This window comes from Carex rostrata, chromosome 8 (assembly GCF_964058835.1).
Source record: "Carex rostrata chromosome 8, lpCarRost1.2, whole genome shotgun sequence".
In the NCBI taxonomy this organism is placed as follows: domain Eukaryota; kingdom Viridiplantae; phylum Streptophyta; class Magnoliopsida; order Poales; family Cyperaceae; genus Carex; species Carex rostrata.
Window position 1 is genome coordinate 13,412,531 of NC_135925.1, and position 20,499 is coordinate 13,433,029.

The 20,499-nt window shown below is 35.7% G+C and overlaps 3 protein-coding genes across 4 annotated transcripts; 2 read left to right on the plus strand and 1 right to left on the minus strand.

Annotated features, from left to right (window-relative positions):
• Nucleotides 1-1,729: 1,729 nt before the first annotated feature.
• On the plus strand, nt 1,730-8,694 carry LOC144557895 (ubiquitin carboxyl-terminal hydrolase 18-like). 2 transcript variants are annotated; one of them, XM_078306536.1, is made up of 11 exons: nt 1,730-2,181; nt 3,668-3,779; nt 4,102-4,190; nt 4,285-4,370; nt 5,115-5,280; nt 5,573-5,696; nt 5,914-6,071; nt 6,157-6,241; nt 6,497-6,712; nt 7,066-7,127; nt 7,442-8,694. In XM_078306536.1, exons 1-11 carry the CDS (start codon nt 1,922-1,924, stop codon nt 8,394-8,396), a joined length of 2,313 nt encoding a protein of 770 aa, XP_078162662.1. In that variant the 5' UTR covers nt 1,730-1,921; the 3' UTR covers nt 8,397-8,694. The 2 variants fall into 2 exon arrangements, with proteins under 2 accessions (XP_078162662.1, XP_078162663.1); XM_078306537.1 differs by lacking the exon at nt 1,730-2,181 and having other exon boundaries at nt 3,670-3,744.
• Nucleotides 8,695-11,747: 3,053 nt separating this feature from the next.
• On the plus strand, nt 11,748-12,143 carry LOC144558559 (uncharacterized). Its single transcript, XM_078307403.1, has one exon. It carries the CDS (start codon nt 11,748-11,750, stop codon nt 12,141-12,143), a length of 396 nt encoding a protein of 131 aa, XP_078163529.1.
• Nucleotides 12,144-15,198: 3,055 nt separating this feature from the next.
• On the minus strand, nt 15,199-18,961 carry LOC144557832 (protein CYPRO4-like). Its single transcript, XM_078306445.1, has 3 exons — nt 17,412-18,961; nt 16,730-17,018; nt 15,199-15,696 (listed from the first exon to the last, which is right to left on the minus strand). Exons 1-3 carry the CDS (start codon nt 18,791-18,793, stop codon nt 15,412-15,414), a joined length of 1,956 nt encoding a protein of 651 aa, XP_078162571.1. The 5' UTR covers nt 18,794-18,961; the 3' UTR covers nt 15,199-15,411.
• Between the last annotated feature and the right edge of the window lie 1,538 nt (nt 18,962-20,499).

A 20,499-nucleotide genomic window follows, 5' to 3' on the forward strand; every position in this document is an offset into this window, starting at 1 on the left:
TCAGTAGGAGTTCGTATCCTCTCGGAGTCTCGGGTTTAGGGCTGTAAACGAGCTGGCTCGAGCCGAGCTGGGCCTTAGCTCGGCTCGTTTATTTTGGCTTGAGCCTGGACCGAGCGAGCTGGACCTAGGTCACCCGAGTCAAAACCCCTGGCTCAGCTTGTGACAAGTCAGCCCGAGCTAGCTCGCGAGCTGACGAGCTGGCTCGCTGGACTTTATTGGGCTGCTATTATACAAATTCAAAATAAAAAAAATAAAAAATATCATTCAAAAAATTTAAGAAATTGTCCAGCATGCACATCTTCAAGCAACTAAAGCCATATCATTTCTTCCCAAACCGAAAATACATCAATTTTGTATAATTGCGCCTTTAAAAATGAGACTGGACTTAAAATTATACGGGACTAAACCCTAAATTCACTGTAGCTTAACGAGCCGAGCTGGCCCGGTCCGAGCTAACCCTGGCTCAGCTCATTTATTTTGGCCCGAGCCTGTGCCGAGCTGGCTCGTTAACAGCTCGGTCCACTACCGAGCGAGCTGTTAGCGAGCGAGCTAGAGGCGAGCCACGAGCCGTGAGTTTTTTTGACAGCCCTACTCAGGTTACCCTCACTTTACGGTGTGAGATTAAATCTAAACTGATTTTGGATTCGGACTTTGAGATTGAATCTCAACCGGTATTGGACTTTGAGATTCGTGCCTATTGAAGAGAATGTGAATTCGTGCGAGTAGTATTTGTATATTTTTTATTTGATCTAGTATTAAATGGGTAAAAAAAAAATGGATGAAAAATACATATATTAGAAAAGCTTTTAAAATTTTAATTTTAATTGTTTGACTTTATATTAGATAAATTTGAAAATCTTAAATTTTTTTTGTATGTATGTGTATCACTCATGAAATGAATCGATTTCAATAATTTGAATTCGTCGTTTAAAATCAATTCAATAGATTTTTAGAGCTGTACTCATTAAAAAGCACAAAGTGGTTGTGTTGTGCTTGTTTTAAGTCTTAAAATATTGCTCCTATATTAGATTAGATTATTTTATTTGAATCCTAGTTTGCAATATATTCCCTATCCTTATAATTAGTGTTATGATGATTGGATGTCTGTATTTTTTATTTAGAGATAGAGACCGTTCTTGTAATGGCTTAATTGAGATACTGTGCTAGGAGTTAAATATGCATGTATTATATTCATTTTTAGTGCAGTAGTTTGCATAAATTTGGTCCAAACAAATTAAATATTTCTTTTGCTTTTCTTAATAGTAACTATAAATAAGTCTGACTCCGTATTGTGTTTTATTTATTTTGATATACACGGACAATGCGGAAATTAGTTGAACTAAATTTATCTACACACAACAAATCAACACTTGTCATTCATACAATGCAGAGTTTCTATTAGAAACAGTTTGATGTTTAAATAATTTACTAAATTTAATATCTTTTTTTAGAATTATTTCTGAAAATATCGTATAAATATATCTTTTTATTTTCCTAAAATAAAAATTCCAATAATACCCTATGTCTATTTTACATGTTTTTATGCTATTTAAGACCTGAAGACCTGGTTTATAGCAAGAATCTCTTCATCTCTCTCTGGTCCGACCGTCCGAGGAGTATTCCGATTAGTCGTGGGACCCATAGTCGGTGAGAGTATCCTTCTGAACGGAATAGACTACGTCCAGGTATCTTATTTTCTGTACTTTTCTCTTCTTCACCATTCTTCTCCAGAAAGAAACTGTAAAGTAGCCTAAAAAAATTAAAGAGGAACTAAAAAAAGCACCAGAATTGGAATTGCTCAGAACCCTCTCTCTCTCTCTCTCATCTCCGCGTCTCTCGTTCTTTCTTTCTAGGGTTTTCCTCTCGAATACAACCCATGAAACGAGCAAACCGGATCTCCATCGCCATCTCAGTCAATTAGATGCAAGCGGTGGACCCCACATCGTCGCCGTATTTTAAAATCGCCGTCGTTCTGATCCTAATCGCTTTAGTGCTTTTCTTTGGTGTTAGGAAACTCGCGTCACAACACTTCTTGGTCGACACGGGCTTTAGTAGGGCCATGTCGATCGGAACAGACGGAGAAGGTGGGGCCCACGTCTCAGAGATCGAAGAAGAAGTTTGCGTCACATGCGGCCATTCTGGCTCAAAAAAGTGCTCCGGCTGCAAGAGGGTGCGGTACTGGTATGTAATTCTGGACTTGTTTGCGGTGTTTTTCTTAACAATTGGGGCTAAGCTTGGTTCTTTTTGTAAAATTGCTCTTAATTTTGCCTGCCTTTGCAATGATAAGTGATTTGAAAGAGAAACATACAAAACTGAAGACTGTAATATCCAATAAACCAGAGTATTATTTCAAAATGCGGAAACTGTAAATTAAGTACTATTGTTGTGTCCTTAACATTGGGAAAGAACAGTAAAAGAGGGAGGGAGGGAGACAGGAAAGGACACTTTGTATTATTTTCTTGAGAAATTTAGATATATACCCATCATAACTTCATCAATTAGATATTTACCCATCAAAACTTTAAATTTAGCTATTTCCCCATTCAAATCCATTCATTTTATTTATATGCCCATTGAGTGATTTAATCAATTAAAAGCACTAATTAATACTAATAAAAAAATAAAATTACTTGTTTGCCCTTGTCTCTTCATTCTCTTTGGTATAACTCGTCCTCCCCATTACTCGTTTCCTTGGGTTTTTTTTTGTTGTGTGCAAAAAACGGACTTCTAAGAAAATGTTCGTAGGATTTTGTATAAAGCATAGTTGCAACTTGCAACATGTGCCTTCTGAGGAGGAGCTCCTGCTGACATTAAAATCGATTCTAACGTTCTACAAGAATTGCTATCATTTTTAGCTTTGCTCGGATGTTTCTCTCTGAAAAACTTGAGCTGCAGAAAAAAAAAGGGTTTAATATGGGATATGGTCCCACACCAAAATTCTTAATTGGTCCAATCATGAATCTTTGATGGAGTATCCTGATAATTCTCAACCCCGAATAACAAGAGTTTTAAAGGAAATTAAAGAAAAAAAGAAAGTGAAAATCCAAATTTTTGAATCAGTTTTTGCTTCTTTCATTAACAATTATGTTCATTGTTACCCTTGCCCTTCTTGCTCGAAGAGCTGATACTTGAGGATTTCACTTGTCAATCTTGAAGCACATGGTTCTTGGAAGCTATTTTTTCTCAAAAAAACCAAATAAACGAGTAATGGGGAAGAAGAAGAGGGCTGGTTATTAGCAAAGAGAATGAAGAGACAAGGGCAAAAATGTTATTTATTTTTTATTAGTATTCGTTAGTGTTTTTAATTGAATAAATCACTAAATGGGGATATAAATAAATTGAATGGGTTTGAATGGGGAAATAACTAAATTTAAAGTTTTGATGGGTAAATATCTAATTGATGAAGTTATGATGGGTATATATCTAAATTTCTCTATTTTCTTTTCTAATTTAATGTAAGTTGGGACTTGGGAGGGAGTTGAGGTGACTCCTTTAGACTCAATTGTTTCAATTACCTTTTCCTAGAAATTACTAGTATACATGTCTATTTTACGTTTAAACTGTTATTTTTCACATGCTGCTTAGACCATTTAGCATACTGATCTATTTATGCATGTGAACCTAGATGTTTTCTTAACCATGGTTTTCCATTTAATTGAAAATTCAGTTCACAACAATGTCAGACCAAGCATTGGCGTACTGATCATAAGTTCAAGTGCAAGCAAATGAGATCGCTTCGAAATGGTGAAATTTCACATTCTCGCAAAATTACAAATGAGGTATCACTATTGCCAATCCCCCAGCCTTCTCTTTTTGGGTTCTCTCCCCTCTCTTTCTTAGTCTGTTCCTGATGCCATGAAGGACAGTGATAGACACCTCTTGTGAATTGCAATCGATCTTTATATTTCATCTGTAATAAACTTCTAATTGAAGAAGAAAAAATCTGCCCTTTGTTGGCATTTTACCTTTGCCTTAAATATGAAGAGGAGGTAGCCCTGTCGTACCAAACTACCAATGTTATATTTCACAGGATAAATGCTGAACCAATGACACTCTTCAGAGTATGAGTAACTTTGTATTTTATTGACTTATTCATGGCAGGTTCTTTTCCCATATGATGAATTCTTGAATCTTTTTAACTGGGAATATGGTGAAGTTAGCCCTTGTGGCCTCGTAAACCTTGGAAACAGGTTCTTTAAATAATATTTTTTTTGTGTTTCCTCCTTTTTCAAATCTATGGCATCTGATGCATCTTATGTAATTAATTTTGTAATTTGCCTGCAGCTGCTTTGCCAATGTAGTTTTGCAATGCCTCACATTTACCCGACCACTTGTTGCTTACTTATTGGCTAAAAACCATATTAGAGGATGTGAGTCTATTTTTCTTTGTCACGACTTAATTTTATTGGTTGAAATTTGGCCATCTCACTATCAGATATTCATACTGGTTGCCTTTGGTTGATTAGCTTTCAGTGAGCAATTGAATCTCAATTTAAACCAACATACAATTGGTGATTACTAAATGTCAAGTTTGCTTTATTACGACAACTAGTTAGAAAATATTGAAACTGCTATCAAATGGCATACAGATGTTAATAGTGCCAAAAATAGCAATGATATCCCAGCTAAGCTAAATCAATCCTCGATAATTGTGCTATTTGTATTTATGAGCTCCAATCTAAATGAATTTTGCTTCCATGAACTCTCAATTGCACATTCAACCTGAAAATATCTCCAAAAACCTCTATTTACCTTAGTTGTAACTAAGCGCCTTCAACTAAGCACCAAAGAAGGCAAGAAAGGGACAACAGAAATGGTGACAGCAGTATCAGCACCATGTTTAGTACATCAATTTGTTTTCTGAAAATGCCCTGGGAAAGTGTTGCTTATCGTTGCTTACATTGCGTTCAGCTGGTAAATAGGACTCCTTACTGGCACATAAACCCAAATTGAAGGTACAATAGTAACTGGCACCAATTAATGCAATTATGCTCAAAATGCTTGTCAACTGTGCTACTGACAGGCCTTCAATCGACCCTTTATTATCTCATATGAGACATCATCTAGCCCAAATTTCCCTCCATTTACATTTTACTTTGTATATTGCATCAAAGGTGTGAGAAAGGAGGAGTGGTGCTTCTTATGTGAATTACAGGTGCATGTCCAAAAGGCAAGGACAAACTTAGACCCTATCTCTCCAAATAGGATTCTCTCTGGCTTGCCTAACATTGGTGGAAATTTTGGCTATGGCCAGCAAGAGGATGCTCATGAATTCATGAGGTTTGTTCCTTTTCCTTTGTTATAAATTGATATCTCTCTGTGTTTTTGGTTTCTGTTATATGTTTATTTTCCTGGGATGTCAACCTAGATTATTTTTCTGATGCATAGAACCTCAATTTAATAATATATATAACTCAAAAGTAGCATTGACACTTTTGAAATTTAAAAAATATATAATTTTCTTGGGTGTTCATCACAGTAGCAGTATAAGAATTCAGGTTTAATCCCGTGGTACCTGATTCCTTTTGGTATAATCTGGGATTATTGTGTGATGGAATATGAATATTTACAGATTTGCCATTGATAAAATGCAATCGGCCTGCCTCGATGTGTTTGGGGGAGAGAAAAATCTAGATTTAAGCTCTCAGGAGACTACAATCATACAGCACATTTTCGGGGGGCATCTTCGATCACAGGTCCTTTAATGCTTTTACTGAAATATATAAATTATTTGGTAAACTTGAGCCTGTAAGATTGGATATTTTGCATTTATATTACAGTATCAATTTTGAAATTGTGTAAAAAGACAAGGATAATATTATTGATAATAATAATTGTGCTAATAAATGTAATAAATGTGTTTGTACTATGATATGATGTTCTAAGAGAGTGATGGTTAAGTAAATATTGTAGGTTATTTGTGAGAAGTGTGAGATGGTTTCGAACCGGTATGATAACATGATGGATCTGACGGTTGAGATTCAAGGAGATGCCGAATCTCTGGAGCAGTGCTTGGATCAGTTTACAGCTGTCGAGTGGCTTGATGGCGACAACAAGTACAAGTGTGATGGGTAATAATTTTCTTCTTTTTTTTGTTCTTATAATCTGAGTATTCTATCTTCCACTTTATTAATTAGTTGGTATATATTTAATCAGATGCAAGGATTACGTGAAAGCAAAGAAAAGGCTTACAGTACATCAGCCACCAAATATACTCACCATTGCTCTGAAGAGATTCCAGGTCTGTCTTGTTACCCAGTTTGAGGTGTTGTTTCATGAAAAATTTCAGTTTCTATTTTCAAAGAGAATATCCCAACTCCTGTTTTTTAAAATGTCCAAAGTGACCTTTTGAGGAAAAACATTTATAGTGTTTGGATATATGGTTCATACGGGATTATTTGGCCTGCTTGCTCTTTTCAAGATCACAGGGTGTATTATAAATGCATTTTGTAATTCTGTTAGTTAACATGGATGTTATTTTCTTTTTAATTGGTAGGGTGGTAGGTTTGGGAAGCTGAACAAGAAAATAACATTTCCAATGAGGTTGGATCTGACAACATACACAAGTGATGTAATAGGGGCCGGAAGAGACTTGTATGATCTGTATGCTGTAGTGGTGCACTTGGACATGCTCAATGCCTCCTTCTTTGGTCACTATATTTGTTTTATTAAGGACCATCAAGGCCGGTGGTATCGGGTTGATGATTGCAAGGTTATTTTTTTGTTTTACTTTTTGGGGAATATTTAATGCAAGCTCCTGCAAAAGCTCAGTATCTACCTCGGTTGCATGTGGGAGTATATCACCTAAACCCTTTCTAGGTCTGGTTTCTAGAATAGGGTAGGTAATGCTTTGCCTTGTAATTTATTTAGAGGCACAAGGGCATGTTTTTGGTGTTTGAGGTAATAAAGTTTTGCAGGGTTTGCTGAAAAAATATATATATATATATATTTTTTTTTTTGGGTTTCTCATTTTCTTTGCCTTTTATTTTAGCTTTGTTTTGGTTTCTTTTCCCTTTGATTTGGTAAATAATTAATTGCGGAATAGTTTCTTTTGTAATGTTGTAGGTTGTGGTGGTGGATCCAGAAGAGGTGCTTGCTCAAGGTGCTTATATGCTCTTGTACACACGGTATTATCCTTTTTGTGGAACATATTTTATATTGAATTTTCATTTGTACCCCAAAGAACCTAAATATCCTGTATGGCTGTATACCCATTAAGTAATAAATAAGGACATGAAAATAAGGCCCCAAATTATTCCTCTTTCCTCACTGTTTCTGTGGCCCATCTACATAAAATCAGACAGGGAGGTTAAAGCCATTTTGAGGTTGCAGATGGTATTTTAAGGTTTTACAGGGGCAGCAAAAGATGTACCTTGATTAATTTTTTTTGTAATTTATTTCTGAATATTAATTTTTTTTTTTTTTTTTTTTCAAAATGTAGAGTGAACCCTCGTGCTGGCCCTCTCACCACCCCAAAAGACCCTCCTAGTGAACAAAGATTACAAATGGCCATTCCCCCATCACCTATGAATCTCGTGGACCATGCTGAGAATGAGACATGCTCTTCATCGAACGGTGGGACCCACCAACATGACATTCTCACTGGAGTTAAAAGACCTGTTGAGACACAATTGGATGTATCTACCATTGGTAAGAACAAGAGTTATGATCTTGCCCCTGCTTCCCCACTGAGAGAAGAAACACTCTTCCTCAGCCCGACACAATCGGCTTCTCCTAAACTTGGCTCCTGCACCGAGCCTAAGGAAACAGAAAATGGCACCTCAAGCAGGAGTACAACCCAATGCTTAGTGAATGGTTTTGTAGTAAAACCTTCACAGGAAATGTTTTCTCGCGGTTTCCTAGATAAACCGTGCCGATTGAAGCCACTGGAGAAGAATAGACGTGCCCGTTTGCCTGGTATTGACCAAAACCCTAACCTTAACAGACTCTGCAATGGGCACTTGCCTAATGGTGATGTTTGGACTAACAGAAATGGCCAAACTGAGCTTGGTGTGCCATTCTCAAATGGAGAATCCTCCTCTATTAAGGAGGATAGCAGTAGCAGTATGGGTGGCTTTACTGGTAGTGATATGGATTGCAGTAGTTTCAGCATGAGCAATGGGAGTTTGAAGGAAGGAGAGGTATCTTCACTGGATAATGGGATTGATAGAATGGATGTGTCAAATTCAGACTTGAATGGAGAAGTGTCCAATTCTAATGGGTATTTAACATTAGAATTTGATAAAAAGAATGAAGATGGGATTAATCATGAGAAGCTTGAAATGGTGTCGTCTCATGAGGAGGATATACAGACTCAAAATGGGTTGCGGCAGAGGGTTGTACACTCACAACCAGTGTTCAAAGCGGCTGAACAAAATGGGGTTTCTGAGTTATAGGATAGATTGGTGTTATATTGGAGTATAACATTAAAAATTAAAAATTGATTTTTAGAAAATAGATTTTTGTGTGGTACCACTTCACAGTAGGGAGGAGTGGAGGTGTGCCTCTGGGTTTCTACAGTTAAGAAATTTGCAGGGTCTCAGATGCGTTCCTTATGCCATCTCAGCATATACCATTTTGGTATATAGGCTAGAGTTTACTCATGTAACTGTTTAGTTTTCCCCTTTTTTTTTATACGATTAATTGAATAAACCCTGGCAGTGGATCTAAGATTTTTTTAGTTGTCCTGTTTCATTCCCCTTTTCTTTTCGTCAAATTTTTAGTTGTTCTATTTAATTGTCAAGGATGTGTTATAGTCTCAAAAATATAAGCCTACTCTTGTTTTGCAGACACAACTCTGAAGTGTTAAGCAATCAGAGATTTTTTCAAAATTTTAAAAGGTTATTTTATCTCTAGAACTGTAGAAATTAGGGTTGCTCATGAGCCGAGTTGAGTTTGAGTTGATGACAACTTGAATTCAACTCGCGAATTAATGAGCCGAGTTGAGTTGCTAATTCAGTTTCGAGTTAGAAACTCCAATTTAAAATAAAAAACTGTGTCTTTTGAATTTTCTGATTTTTGAATTGGTCTAAATAAGAACGGTTCAACCTTTCTCCTGAGAAATTCTATATAGGGCATTGCTATGTTACAGATTACAGATTTGTCAGGTGCAAAGTAATTATTTGAAGCATTCACAGAATCTGTAATTAACTTAAAATCATTCCGTTACAAGATGACCTATATTTGGACGATGCATTTATCTCAAAGAAAAAAAATGAACAATAACACTAAAAATGATCTTTCTATCTTGTCTCCCAGTTCGTTCACTTATGAAAGCCTAAAGGAATGATTTTAATTTGGGTTGCAAATTACTCCTGAATATTGATTATAATGATGAGTAGAACTAGGGTGTTCTTAAGTTCACCAAGTTTCTTGATGAACTCAAGTCAAAAATTCATCAAATCTACTTCAAATAACGAATCCGAACCGCTGAAACTTGTTCACCTTACAAGTGATGCATCTATATGTGAAAATTTTAAACATTTTTATTAATTTAGTATAAAGTCAAGCGGTCAAAATTAGAAGGTCAATAAATTAATTTTAATGCTTTTATTTTTTTGAATATTTTTTGACCACTTAACTTTATGCAAAATTAATTTCAAAATTTAAAGATTTTACATGTAGATGCATCACTCGTAAGGTAAACGGGCTTCAACAATTCGGATTTGTCATTTGAAGCCGATTCGATGGATTTTAAATTTGAGTTCACCAAAAAGTTTGGTGAACTTAAAAACACCATAGTTCTACTCTATAATGATTCCATTCGCTTAGTCTTGCTCCATGACCGGTTCTAAATTCAAACTTTTTAGTCTTATTAGAATATATTATTCATAAGAATTTTGTAATTTGACCATTCTAATAAGACAAACAATAATTACTATTAATGTAGCTATTCTAGCTATTTTTATTTTACAACCAAATATACCCTTATTAATTTTTAATTGAATTGTTATTTCCAATTTTATTTCCTTGATAAGTAGACTTGACGTCCACCTAATAGCTTCTGTTAGACCCTGTTCGGCTGCTGCAGCGAAGTTACTGTTCATGCTGGAAAAAAAAAATTATTCAGATTAAATTTTTTTTTCTCACGTAAACAATAAAATTTAGTTCAAAAGTTACCCATACCCTTTCCCTTTTCCTTTCATCTCTTACCGCCGAACAGGGCCTTAGGATTTAAAAAAAAAAAGTAGACCTGACGTCGATCCAAGGATATTGGAAAGCGAATGCTTTTTCTATGATGTAAAGTTTTTTCTGATTAGAAGTTTTTTAAACTGGGGAGGTGGTTCTATATTATCCGAGACCAAAAGTTGTTTGGTAGAGTAGAAGACTTGGAAAAATAAAAATAAAAACAATTTCAGAGCGATTTTGGAGATTTTAGTTTTTTATTTCCAAAAAAAAAAATCAAATAGAAATCCAACCTGATCACATCCGTAATTGGTTGTGTCGTGAGGTTTGATTTGTTTGTAATTTTTTTCTTTAAAATACAAATAATTAATTTGTAAATATTGACATGTATCAATTTTTTTTTATCTTAGGTGAGCAATTTAGAAAAGAAGCTCACAATCATTAGGAGTGTTCATCAGTTCGGTTGAATCAAATCGAATTAAAATAGGTAAATCAAATTTTTATTCTGTTTTAAAAAATCAAATTTAACCGAATTGAAATAGAATAAGAACTGTCTTTGGTTTTCTTGGTTGAAGCAAAATAAGATATTAATTACAAAAATAATATATTTTAAAGACGGATTTAAATTTTTTGTTTGGTTTGGTTTAACCGGTTTAAAACCGAACCAAGTAATATGTGTTATGTCGTAATTTTCTAATTTGTTTAAAAATTTGGTTCGGATGGGCGATGGGTTTAAAAAAATTAGATCAGTTCGGTCTAACTAGTTTTAAAATATCTAAACCGAATCAAACTAAACTATTAAATATATTCTAAAAAATGTATCAAACTGATCCATCTGATGAACACTCTTAACTATCATAGTGCTCGATGTTGCAAGTTATAAAGTTACGAAGATAGAGAATGATTTTGAGTTCAAATATTGAAAATGTACAAACTTGTTCTTTAAATTTATAAAATATTTGAAGTAGAGTTTGGGGTGTTCATCTGATTGGTTTGGTTAAAACTAAAAAAAACTAAAAAATAGCTAAATCAATATTTCATTCGGTTTTAAACAAATAGAACAGAACTAAACAGAATAAAAACCGAACCGATGTTGTGTTTTGGTATACATGTTGATTTACTTCTTTATTTTAATAGCCGTTGATGGAAGGACCCAATCTTAATGTTTGTTTCAAAATAAGATTCATCGTAAACATAAGAATTTTTAATATTTAATCATTTAATTCATTTTAATCTCACTTTTTCATTACTTTTTTTTCCAGAGAAAAAGATTGTAAAGATAAGGTTAGGTAAATATTTTTTAATCTTCTCAACAAAAAAACAAAAGAACGAATGTCTCAATCACCAAGGAAATAGAATCTTGTATGTTCCAAATTTTCAATTCCATATGGACCGTCTGATGTAAGTCTGCTCGGAAATCGGAACCATCCATTTACCTTTTCAGAGCTATACATCAATTCGATATTCAGGAGTTTTAGAAGGGTTAAAAAGAAATTTATGCCTTCGGATTTTCCTTCAACGCACTTTTTGTGTTTTCTGTTTATTCTCCAATCCCCCCCCCCCCCCCCCCCCCCCCCCCCCTCCCTCCCCCTCTCTCTGTCTCTGTCTCTCTCTCTCTGACAATGGTGGCAGTCTCCGCCATTGCCCCCTTCTACACTCCTCCCATTGCGAAAAGACTCAATTATCCCTCGCAAGCCATCTGCGTTCGCACCTCCCGACGCAATCTCTCTCTATCAGCTCAGTCCAACGGCGGCAACGGTAACGGTGACAGTACTAACGGTGATGGCGGACTGGACGATCGACGGAAATCGCCTTTAATCGATCTGCGGCGGTGGATGGATCTCCTGAGCGCAGATCCCGAGAACATCGCAGCCGTTGGATTGACAGGTCTACTCGCCTGGGCCTCCGTACAGGCGCTGTTTCAGCTCATTTTTATTTCCCTGGCCATTGTTTTGGCTGCGCTCAAATATTCCTTCATCGCTGCTCTTCTCCTCTTCATACTAATCACGCTCCTATAGTATAGTGTAAGTAGTGCTGCATTGCTCTTCAAGTCAAATAATACTGACAAGTGAACTCAACAATACTAATTTACAAAGCAACTGCTTAGGTAACTGTTTTATAGTGCAAGTAATTCTGTTCTTTATTTGGAGTGTAGGCTTTAATTTGTTCCCGGTTATCTTCGTTTAATCTCGTTGTACTATTAAACATGACCTTCAATTTGGCATGATGTAGTTTTCTGCAGTGTTGTAAAAAACGTCCGTTTAGGCCGATTAATCGTCCGATTAGTCGTTGGCGGTGATCAAACCGTCACGGATTTTCTCGAATAATCGGCCGATTATTTCCAATTATGCCCGATTATTCCCGAATAATCGCTTGGTGGTACCTGTCCGTCCGACAAGTACATACCGTTATTTACAACACTGGTTTTCAGTATAATACAATACTGCACCTGTGCATCAATTGAACCATGTTAAGCATCGGACTGCAACCCTGGTTTACTATTTATTAATTATTACTTATTAGTGTTCATGTTGACACTACTAGACCTCATTTTAAGATATTATTATATCATTAAGACTCATTTACCCGAGAAATTAATAGGAAATTGAAATATGTGAATTTACAGACCTAAGTTTCTGTTAGAAGAAATTAGATGAATGAGAAAGCCAAATAGAAGACTCAAATGGGAGGGATGAAAAAGTTTATTTAGCCCTATAAGATAAGTGGCCAAATTTGAATATTACCGCCCTGTCTCAACAACAGCCAAATAGCAGGTTTTAGTTACCTATTTTGGTTTAATATTTTGGTTCATTTTGTTATGGGGAACAGATGGACTATAAAGTCATGTTGTTTCTATTTGGTAGAGACCGGAGAGAGACACGTGATGAAGTGTCTACTTTTCTTGGGTTTTGCTCTCTTCATTTACTCGGAACAAATCATCATATGATCAGGAAAAAAGATGACTCTGTTGAGGAACAAACAACTTTTTTGTTTTTTAATTGTATGTACATGTCCGTACAATGTGTGTGGCCTTTGTTTTTATCTAAATCAATCAAACTGAAACCTAGGTTTGTGAATTTTAGTATACTATTGTTTATATATCTACTTTTAATTAAAAACAATAATCACGCTCGGTAAGCTTCAGTTGCCCTCAAGCTAGCCCAAATTACCTTCAGTTTTGATTATGTGTTTAGAACAGCAAAATAAAGGAGAATGAAACAAAACTTGGAAAATCCTGTAATGATTGATGCCAGTACAAAATCTGAGGTGAGTTATATATGATAATTGTGTTTTGCATGTCCAGCCAAAGCTTTAATATTTTATTTAAACTTTTCTTATATTACTGGTCTCTATAGAAAGCCAGTAGCATATTTACTTGCACAGGCACATTGTGGTAACAAATTTGACTGGCACATAACTTGTCTCTGCTGGTAGGGAACTAGCAATTCACTGTAAAATTATTTTTCTTGACATATAGCATTATTTCATTTTCCTTTTCTTTTTTTTTCCTTTTTTCTAGAACTGAGGTCTAGTTGCTGTCACACTGAAGTTGAGGAATAATAATTTGCTTAAATTGGAATCTGGGATTTCTTGATCATGAGCTGAAATCCAATAGATGGATGGTTGTAAAGGGTGAATTGCACTTTCTTTTCTTGTTCTAACTCGCTGGTTTTGTACTTCATCGAGAAACATACCTGAGAAATGTTTTCCAAGTAGGGGAAGAGAAGTCTCTTCTTGATGCTTTGAGGAGCAACTTGTTGACATTGATACGGGGCATGTAATTTAAACGTTGAAATTGGTATAGTTCAAATCAGATAATTGGTACACAAAAAAGAAGCAAAAATGAAAGTAGGATAAAAAATAGCTGCAATGGTGGTACAAATTTACAAGGTTAAATAGGCTCAGGAATTTCAGATCCATTTGTCGCTTCAGTGGCATTTAGACGCTCGATTTTTGCATTACTGTAGAGCTTATTACAGATTTTGGTCGACCCTGGATTAGCGAATTTGAAAGGAACAAATGAGATTCACTGGATTCGGCTTTTCCTCGTACCTTGAGAAATGGAAACTAGGAATCGCGCTTAATTTTAGACTTTGTGCTTTCGAATGTGTACTCAGAGCTAGGGTCAGAGGCTTATCAGAAAAAGGTCAATCAAATCAGCAGGGGCTTCCTACTTAGTTAATTAGTTAAGAGTAAGGCATAGGCGCTATGGATACAAGGCCTTTTGTGTTAGGTCTCAAAAATATGTGTGAACTTCTAATTTAATTAGATTTAAGTAGCCCAGTTAATTGGTTATATAAACTTCAAATTTATACTATTTTAAAGAAAAATTAGTATTTTTTATAATTTACAAGAGATAGCAAAAAATGACCTAAAATATTAGCAATTTTCTTCTATTTTTAAGCTATTTTTTTGCCATCCTTCATAAATCATAAAAAATAGTAAAAATTAATATTCTACAAGTTCATTATATAACCAATTTTCTAAGTTATTTAGATCAAAATTTGAAATTTATACAATAGATTTTTAGGCCGTAACATAAAAATATTTATTCTATCCATAGCACCTAAGCCTTACTCATTAGATAATAGATCAACAAAAAACATTAATTATACCACAACTTAAAATTATGAATAAAATTTATGTTGTTAACCATTAATTATACCACAACTTAAAACATTAATGACCAAACATATGGAACTCGTACCATTAATTATACCACAATCACTTATTTGGTTGCAAATTTTGAATGCAGTATGATTAACAAACACAATCATCAAATTAACAATTATACGTGTTCTCAATATTTAGTAAAATATTATTACCGCCAAACTATTATATATAATAAAATATAAAAAAATGTTCAGAAGTGAACAGTGAGATAGACACAGATGAACTCATAAGAAGCTCAAGTTACCATGTAATGAGAATAACAGAATGATTGTATTTGTTACTGGTTTTCCCCAAAACAAAAAATAAAACACGTCATGCTAATTTTAAAGTCAACTAGCATTTCAGGGCTATTTTGAATAAGTAATCATAAAATAAATCCGAAATAACATCGCCACGTTATAGTTCTACGTCTGTATTTTAACACAAAAGAACACTTTGTTCTTCAGTTCAGAACAGCGACAACTACATGAAATAAAACAAACCATGAAAATCAACTCCAACCCACAACATACACCAACACCACAGATTGCCAAATAAGACGGCATCAATAGCTCAACAAACAGTAAAAATAAAGAAATAACATACCATCCAACAAACCTAACAGCCACAGTGCTAAAGGCGGCGGTTGGAGATGCTAAAGGAGCTAACTTTCGCAGGAGTGGCAACAACTAAAGGTGCCTCAGGAGATTCTGAGATGGCAAATTTATCATGCATAAATCGACTGTCTACAATTGACTCCTCTTTCGGTATGATCTTATAGCAATAGCAGCTCTTTAAACCTTCTTGGTTTAGATAGCACTCATGGTTGCTCTTCTTCACTTGCTCGAAGTTCCAAATTACGCTGAATTTGCCAACTGTCGCTACCAAGTGCCTCTCCTCCTTCCCATTTTCTGTCACCTGTTTGATATATGAAATGAAGTAAATATAAAAGCGACTGAATGGGTGAAAAGTTTGCATAGAACTTTTACAAATAAATAAACCCAACACGAGTAAATTGACAAACTAATTAATTGGTACAAAAAATTGGAAAGCAATACACTGTTTCCTTTTCTTATTATTCTCAGCATGTTTGGCTATTTTGTTGCATAGCTGACAACCACTAAGTGCACATGTGCAATTAATTTACAGACCCAATGAGGAAACTTTTTATGTAGTAGTTTCCAGCATCATGCCAATATCACTCGGTACCAGTGTGGGAAAAAAATTTGCCATAGAAAAACCATAAATAAGATCGTCAAGATTAACCAAACCAGGTACATGCACGTATCATGCTGACCAGGCATCAAAATAGGATAGATAGATGGTACCATAAACAAAAGAATATTCTGTGGTACCGGAGATGGGGAATGGATTAATGGAAAATTCACAGAAATTGGAGTTCAAGGACAGGTAATAAAATGAAACATTAAGTTTTCAAAATATATATATATATATATATATATAGAGTGTGGCTAATTTGCTACCGGAAGCACTTCGACCGAGGTGCTTCCGGAGCTATATTAGCATATGTGATGTTCAAACAACAAATCCAAACCGTTAGATGTTTAATCTATATTAAAATCTACTTGGAGACCAAATTTTAAATTTTTTGGAATTTTTTTATTATTTATTAAGATGGTTTGAAAATCGCTGTTATTATTAAAATTCTGCACCGTAAAAAACAGCGACTTTCAAACCATCTTAATAAATAGTAAAAAAATTCCAAAAAATATAAAATTTGGTCTCCAAGTAGATTTTAATATAGATTAAACATCTAATGGTTTGAATTTGTTGTTTGAACATCACATATGCTAATATAGCCCCGGAAGCACCTCGGTCGAAGTGCTTCCGGTAGCAAATTAGCCACACTCTATGTATATATATATCATAAGGAAAAAGTAGAAAGAAAAAATAAATGAGCCAAAATTGATTAAAATAAAAGAACACCTACCCATGAAAATTGACCACCACGGAATTTATTGTTCACTCCAGCCAGGTGTGAATCAAGAGGAGTAAGCTTCAAGAGCCTTGGTGCTGCTATTCTATTCCCCATTCTTCCGCCAAACCCTGTTTTCTCGTTTCCATCCTTGTCTATAAAAGTTGTGCAGATCAAGACAAGGTACGTATCTGTGGTACCGAGGATCCATTTCCCATCATAAGTCACATCAACATGTGTAATAGGTGAGCCGAGACCAGGAAATGCTGTTTTGGCCATTCTCATAGAGCTTTTGGAATACAACCTGTGTGACCAGTATACAAAATTAAAATGAACATTTATAATTAATTTTTTTCCAGTTAGGAGATTGCCTGAAAAAAAGAACTACTACATTATTCTCCTGAAAAAAAGAACTACTACTAAATCAAGTTTTAAGCCACCAAATTACCATATGTTAGTTTTTAGGTTCATGATGAAATAATTCAGTTAAAAAAGAATAATTTTGTATGTACCCCCAATCAAATTTCAAAGTATCACCCTTACAAAAGGAGGAATGTCTAACATGCCTCTCCAATATATCAATATGTAATGAGGAACTTCTGTGCAAAGCTTTCCATTGATGTCTTTGTTTGCGGTCTTTTAGCTAGTTTCTTTATTTATAAAATGCTGTACCTTTCCTATTGGGTTAAGTTCTTACCTGATTTTACCATCTATGGATCCAACTACAATTGAGCCGTCCCCAGTTGAGGCGAAGCATTGGAAGTTTGTACCTCTTGAAAATTGGTGACCTTGTGTCCAGTTCAAAACTGGCGCGCCATCGACAGAATTTGCCAAATTTTGCACAATTCCATGTCGGTCCCTCATGTCCCACCTGCACAACCTATTATCATCCAGACCCAAAAAGGTTGATTCTGATGGGTCAAGCTGTGCACCTTTACTGTCATTGGTTATGTCTCTCATAGTAATGTCAGCCCCATCTTTTTCAAACTTCCAATTGGTTACCACCTTGCCAGACTCTATGTCAATTTGGTTGACACCAGTTGTATGTGGTTTCCCCTCATTGGCTGGGCTCATGAGCAACATATTAGTCTCGGCACGCATGAGAAGTGCCTTTTTGGGAGTTGAAAAGAAGTTTTGGGTCGATGAACTAGGACCTGAGAACTTAACAGCCACACCCTTACCATGCACTCCATGTGAGAAATTTTTAACCACTTGGATACCAGACTTACCAACCAAAAAGCTGTTATCCAGCGCACCTAGTGCAAGCGACTGTATACCCAATTCAGCTGCAGCCTCTTCTTCAAATTCTTCCAGTAGCTCACGACTATCTATCTTTAACGCAGAGTGTGGGGTCCTCTTGACATTATTGGGCCCAAAACTCTCCTTTGCATCCTCCCAAATAGAGTCATCAGCTGCGTCAGGCTGGGCCCAGCCTATGAACTCCTTTCCATAAACCTTGACCCTGTTTTCATGAGTCGCTTCCACCCCATATGTGTTCTCAAACAAGCAATCTTGGTACTGTTTAAAGAAAAATGTATAACCTTCAGGGTGTAGAAATCTGATGGCCCAAACCCCATCTGCTACAAAATCAACCCGTTTCTGATCAGGGAAGGACTTCAACTGCATAGCAGGTCCAAGTGGAGTTCGGATTTTTGTCCCAACAACCAAGCACCATGGTGCATTAGGATTTGGCGACGAGTCGGAGTCATCCTCTTCTGACGAGCCACGACGGCTGAAGGAGAATGTGGTAAACTTCTCAGAGGGGACCCACCGGGCAGAGGGAGCGCTCCCACCAACGTGAAGGTAGAGTTTCACAGCGTTTAGAGAACTAGGGTTAGGGTTTGGCGAATTAGGATTGGGGGAAGAGATAGGATTGGAGTACTTAAGGTGGAGCGACTTAAGCTTACGGTCGAGAGAATCCAGGGCTTGAGGCGTTGAGACACCAGGGCTGGGTTTAGGATTTCGATTTGGAGTTGCATTTTCTTCCTCTGACTGAGACTGTTCATCCTCTTCCTCCTCGTCTGTGTACTGATCAGAATCGGAGAGATCGGGGCCATCGCGGCTGTGAGATCCTCCCATGGCGAGGCGAGATCTAGAGAAGCGTATACTACGGATAGGGTTTTGGCCGTTTGAGCGAGAGAGCGAGTAGGAGTGAGGAGGGAGGAGAGGAAAGGAGCGATTGAAATTTGAAAAAGATGAATACTTTCAAAAAAAAAAAAAAAATTTGAAAAGATGAAGTCACTTGGAATTCGTATCCTCTGCATTAACTCAAAAAGGAATCTTTTAAGTTAATGCATATGTACCGTCCCATCAGCTTTAAAATTCGTGAGAATTAGATCTACACTAATATTAAAGACTCCTATATTTTAGACAGGGAACGGATAGGCTCCATTTACAATCGGACGGTCAATATGTACAAAAAAATGTTTTTTTTCTGTTAATGCAGACGATGCGGAATCAAGCCACTTGACAGAGACAGACACGGAGGGAATCGGTGTATCATGGACCAAGTCACCTAAATTTGGTCCCACTCGCTCTTTTGGTGAGACCGAACCCATCAGTCAGTGACTCATTATAAACATCCCGAGATGAATAGACCAGGCTCACTACGTAATGTTAGGAACGAGAATGGAAATTCGACGGTCTGGATCTGAGGAACGAACGGTGGGGAGAGCGTTTTTTTTATTTATTTTTTATTGGAAGCCCGTAGGCACGTGGGGAGTGTTGCGGGCGTCATCATGTCCAATATTTTGATTTTCAGATTCCTTTTTTAGATCTTGTTTCGTAAACGCTCCATTAGATAACCAACAGTTAGCAACATATTAAAACTCAATATTTTTCTGAAAAATAATCAAGCTCTCGAAAAACCAGAAATGAAAAATTGGGGGAATTTCATGTAAAGGACAATAAAATGGGTTAAAGACTCACCGATTTCCTCCGTGTCTCTGTTTCTGTCAAGTGGCTTCATATTTTTTTCGAATTTCAATCGCTCCCTTCCTCTTCTCCCTCCTCACTCCTACTCGCTATCTCGCTCAAAGACAATAAAATTTAGAATGTGTTTTATTATAAAAGACAATAAAATAGGTAAATTTTGTGAGTTTTTTAAGTTTAGAGGATGTGATTTTAAAGTTTAGAGGGAAAAATTCGTAATTTTGATGTTTTTGAAGGGTATACATGAAATTCTCCCAAAAATTAGGTGTGTGGAAATTCTGAGTTTTTGAAGTTTAGGGGACGTAATTTTAAAATTTAGAGGAGAAAATCTGTAATTTTGATCTTTTTTAGGGGTATACATGAAATTCCCCAAAAAATTAGGTGTGGAAATTCTGAAATATAAGCTCTTTTTTTTATATAAAGACTGATTAGGGGAGAATAAGCTAATTATATCTGAATTAATCTAGGTTTTTATGTGATCGTGATTGTTAAATTGCCTCTAAATAAACTCTTATTTAAGTTCTTTAAATATAAACAGTGTAACAGATAAGATGTGGTGAGAAAGAAGAGGCAACACGGTTAGAAAAAAAAGTGTTAGAACTATCGGTTACTCAAAAGTCAAGAGTTCAATTATCCTCACGACTTTGTAACTTCTGCAAATATTTTTAATAAAAAAAGAAGATAAAAAGTGACTATCTCAATAATTTAAGATCTCTAATTTCTTACAAAATTACACTCTCGAAGTGAGAAAAGAAAAATCATGAACTTTCTTTATATCTTGTTTTAAAAATGCTAATTATAAGAATTATGCTGCCAATTCCATTACCCAAATCTATCGCAGTAGATTTTTTTTT

What these genes read in the sequence shown, in the direction of transcription:
- LOC144558559 (XM_078307403.1), top strand. Translation starts at nt 11,748, where the DNA reads ATGGTGGCAGTCTCCGCCATTGCCCCCTTCTACACTCCTCCCATTGCG.
- LOC144557832 (XM_078306445.1), bottom strand. Translation starts at nt 18,793, where the DNA reads ATGGGAGGATCTCACAGCCGCGATGGCCCCGATCTCTCCGATTCTGAT. An exon ending in TCCATAGATGGTAAAATCAG is followed by an intron (nt 17,019 to 17,411) that starts GTAAGAACTTAA and finishes CTGGTCACACAG; the next exon opens with GTTGTATTCCAAAAGCTCTA. An exon ending in GTGGTGGTCAATTTTCATGG is followed by an intron (nt 15,697 to 16,729) that starts GTAGGTGTTCTT and finishes TATATCAAACAG; the next exon opens with GTGACAGAAAATGGGAAGGA.
- LOC144557895 (XM_078306536.1), top strand. Translation starts at nt 1,922, where the DNA reads ATGCAAGCGGTGGACCCCACATCGTCGCCGTATTTTAAAATCGCCGTC. An exon ending in CTCGCAAAATTACAAATGAG is followed by an intron (nt 3,780 to 4,101) that starts GTATCACTATTG and finishes TATTCATGGCAG; the next exon opens with GTTCTTTTCCCATATGATGA. An exon ending in GGGGGCATCTTCGATCACAG is followed by an intron (nt 5,697 to 5,913) that starts GTCCTTTAATGC and finishes TAAATATTGTAG; the next exon opens with GTTATTTGTGAGAAGTGTGA.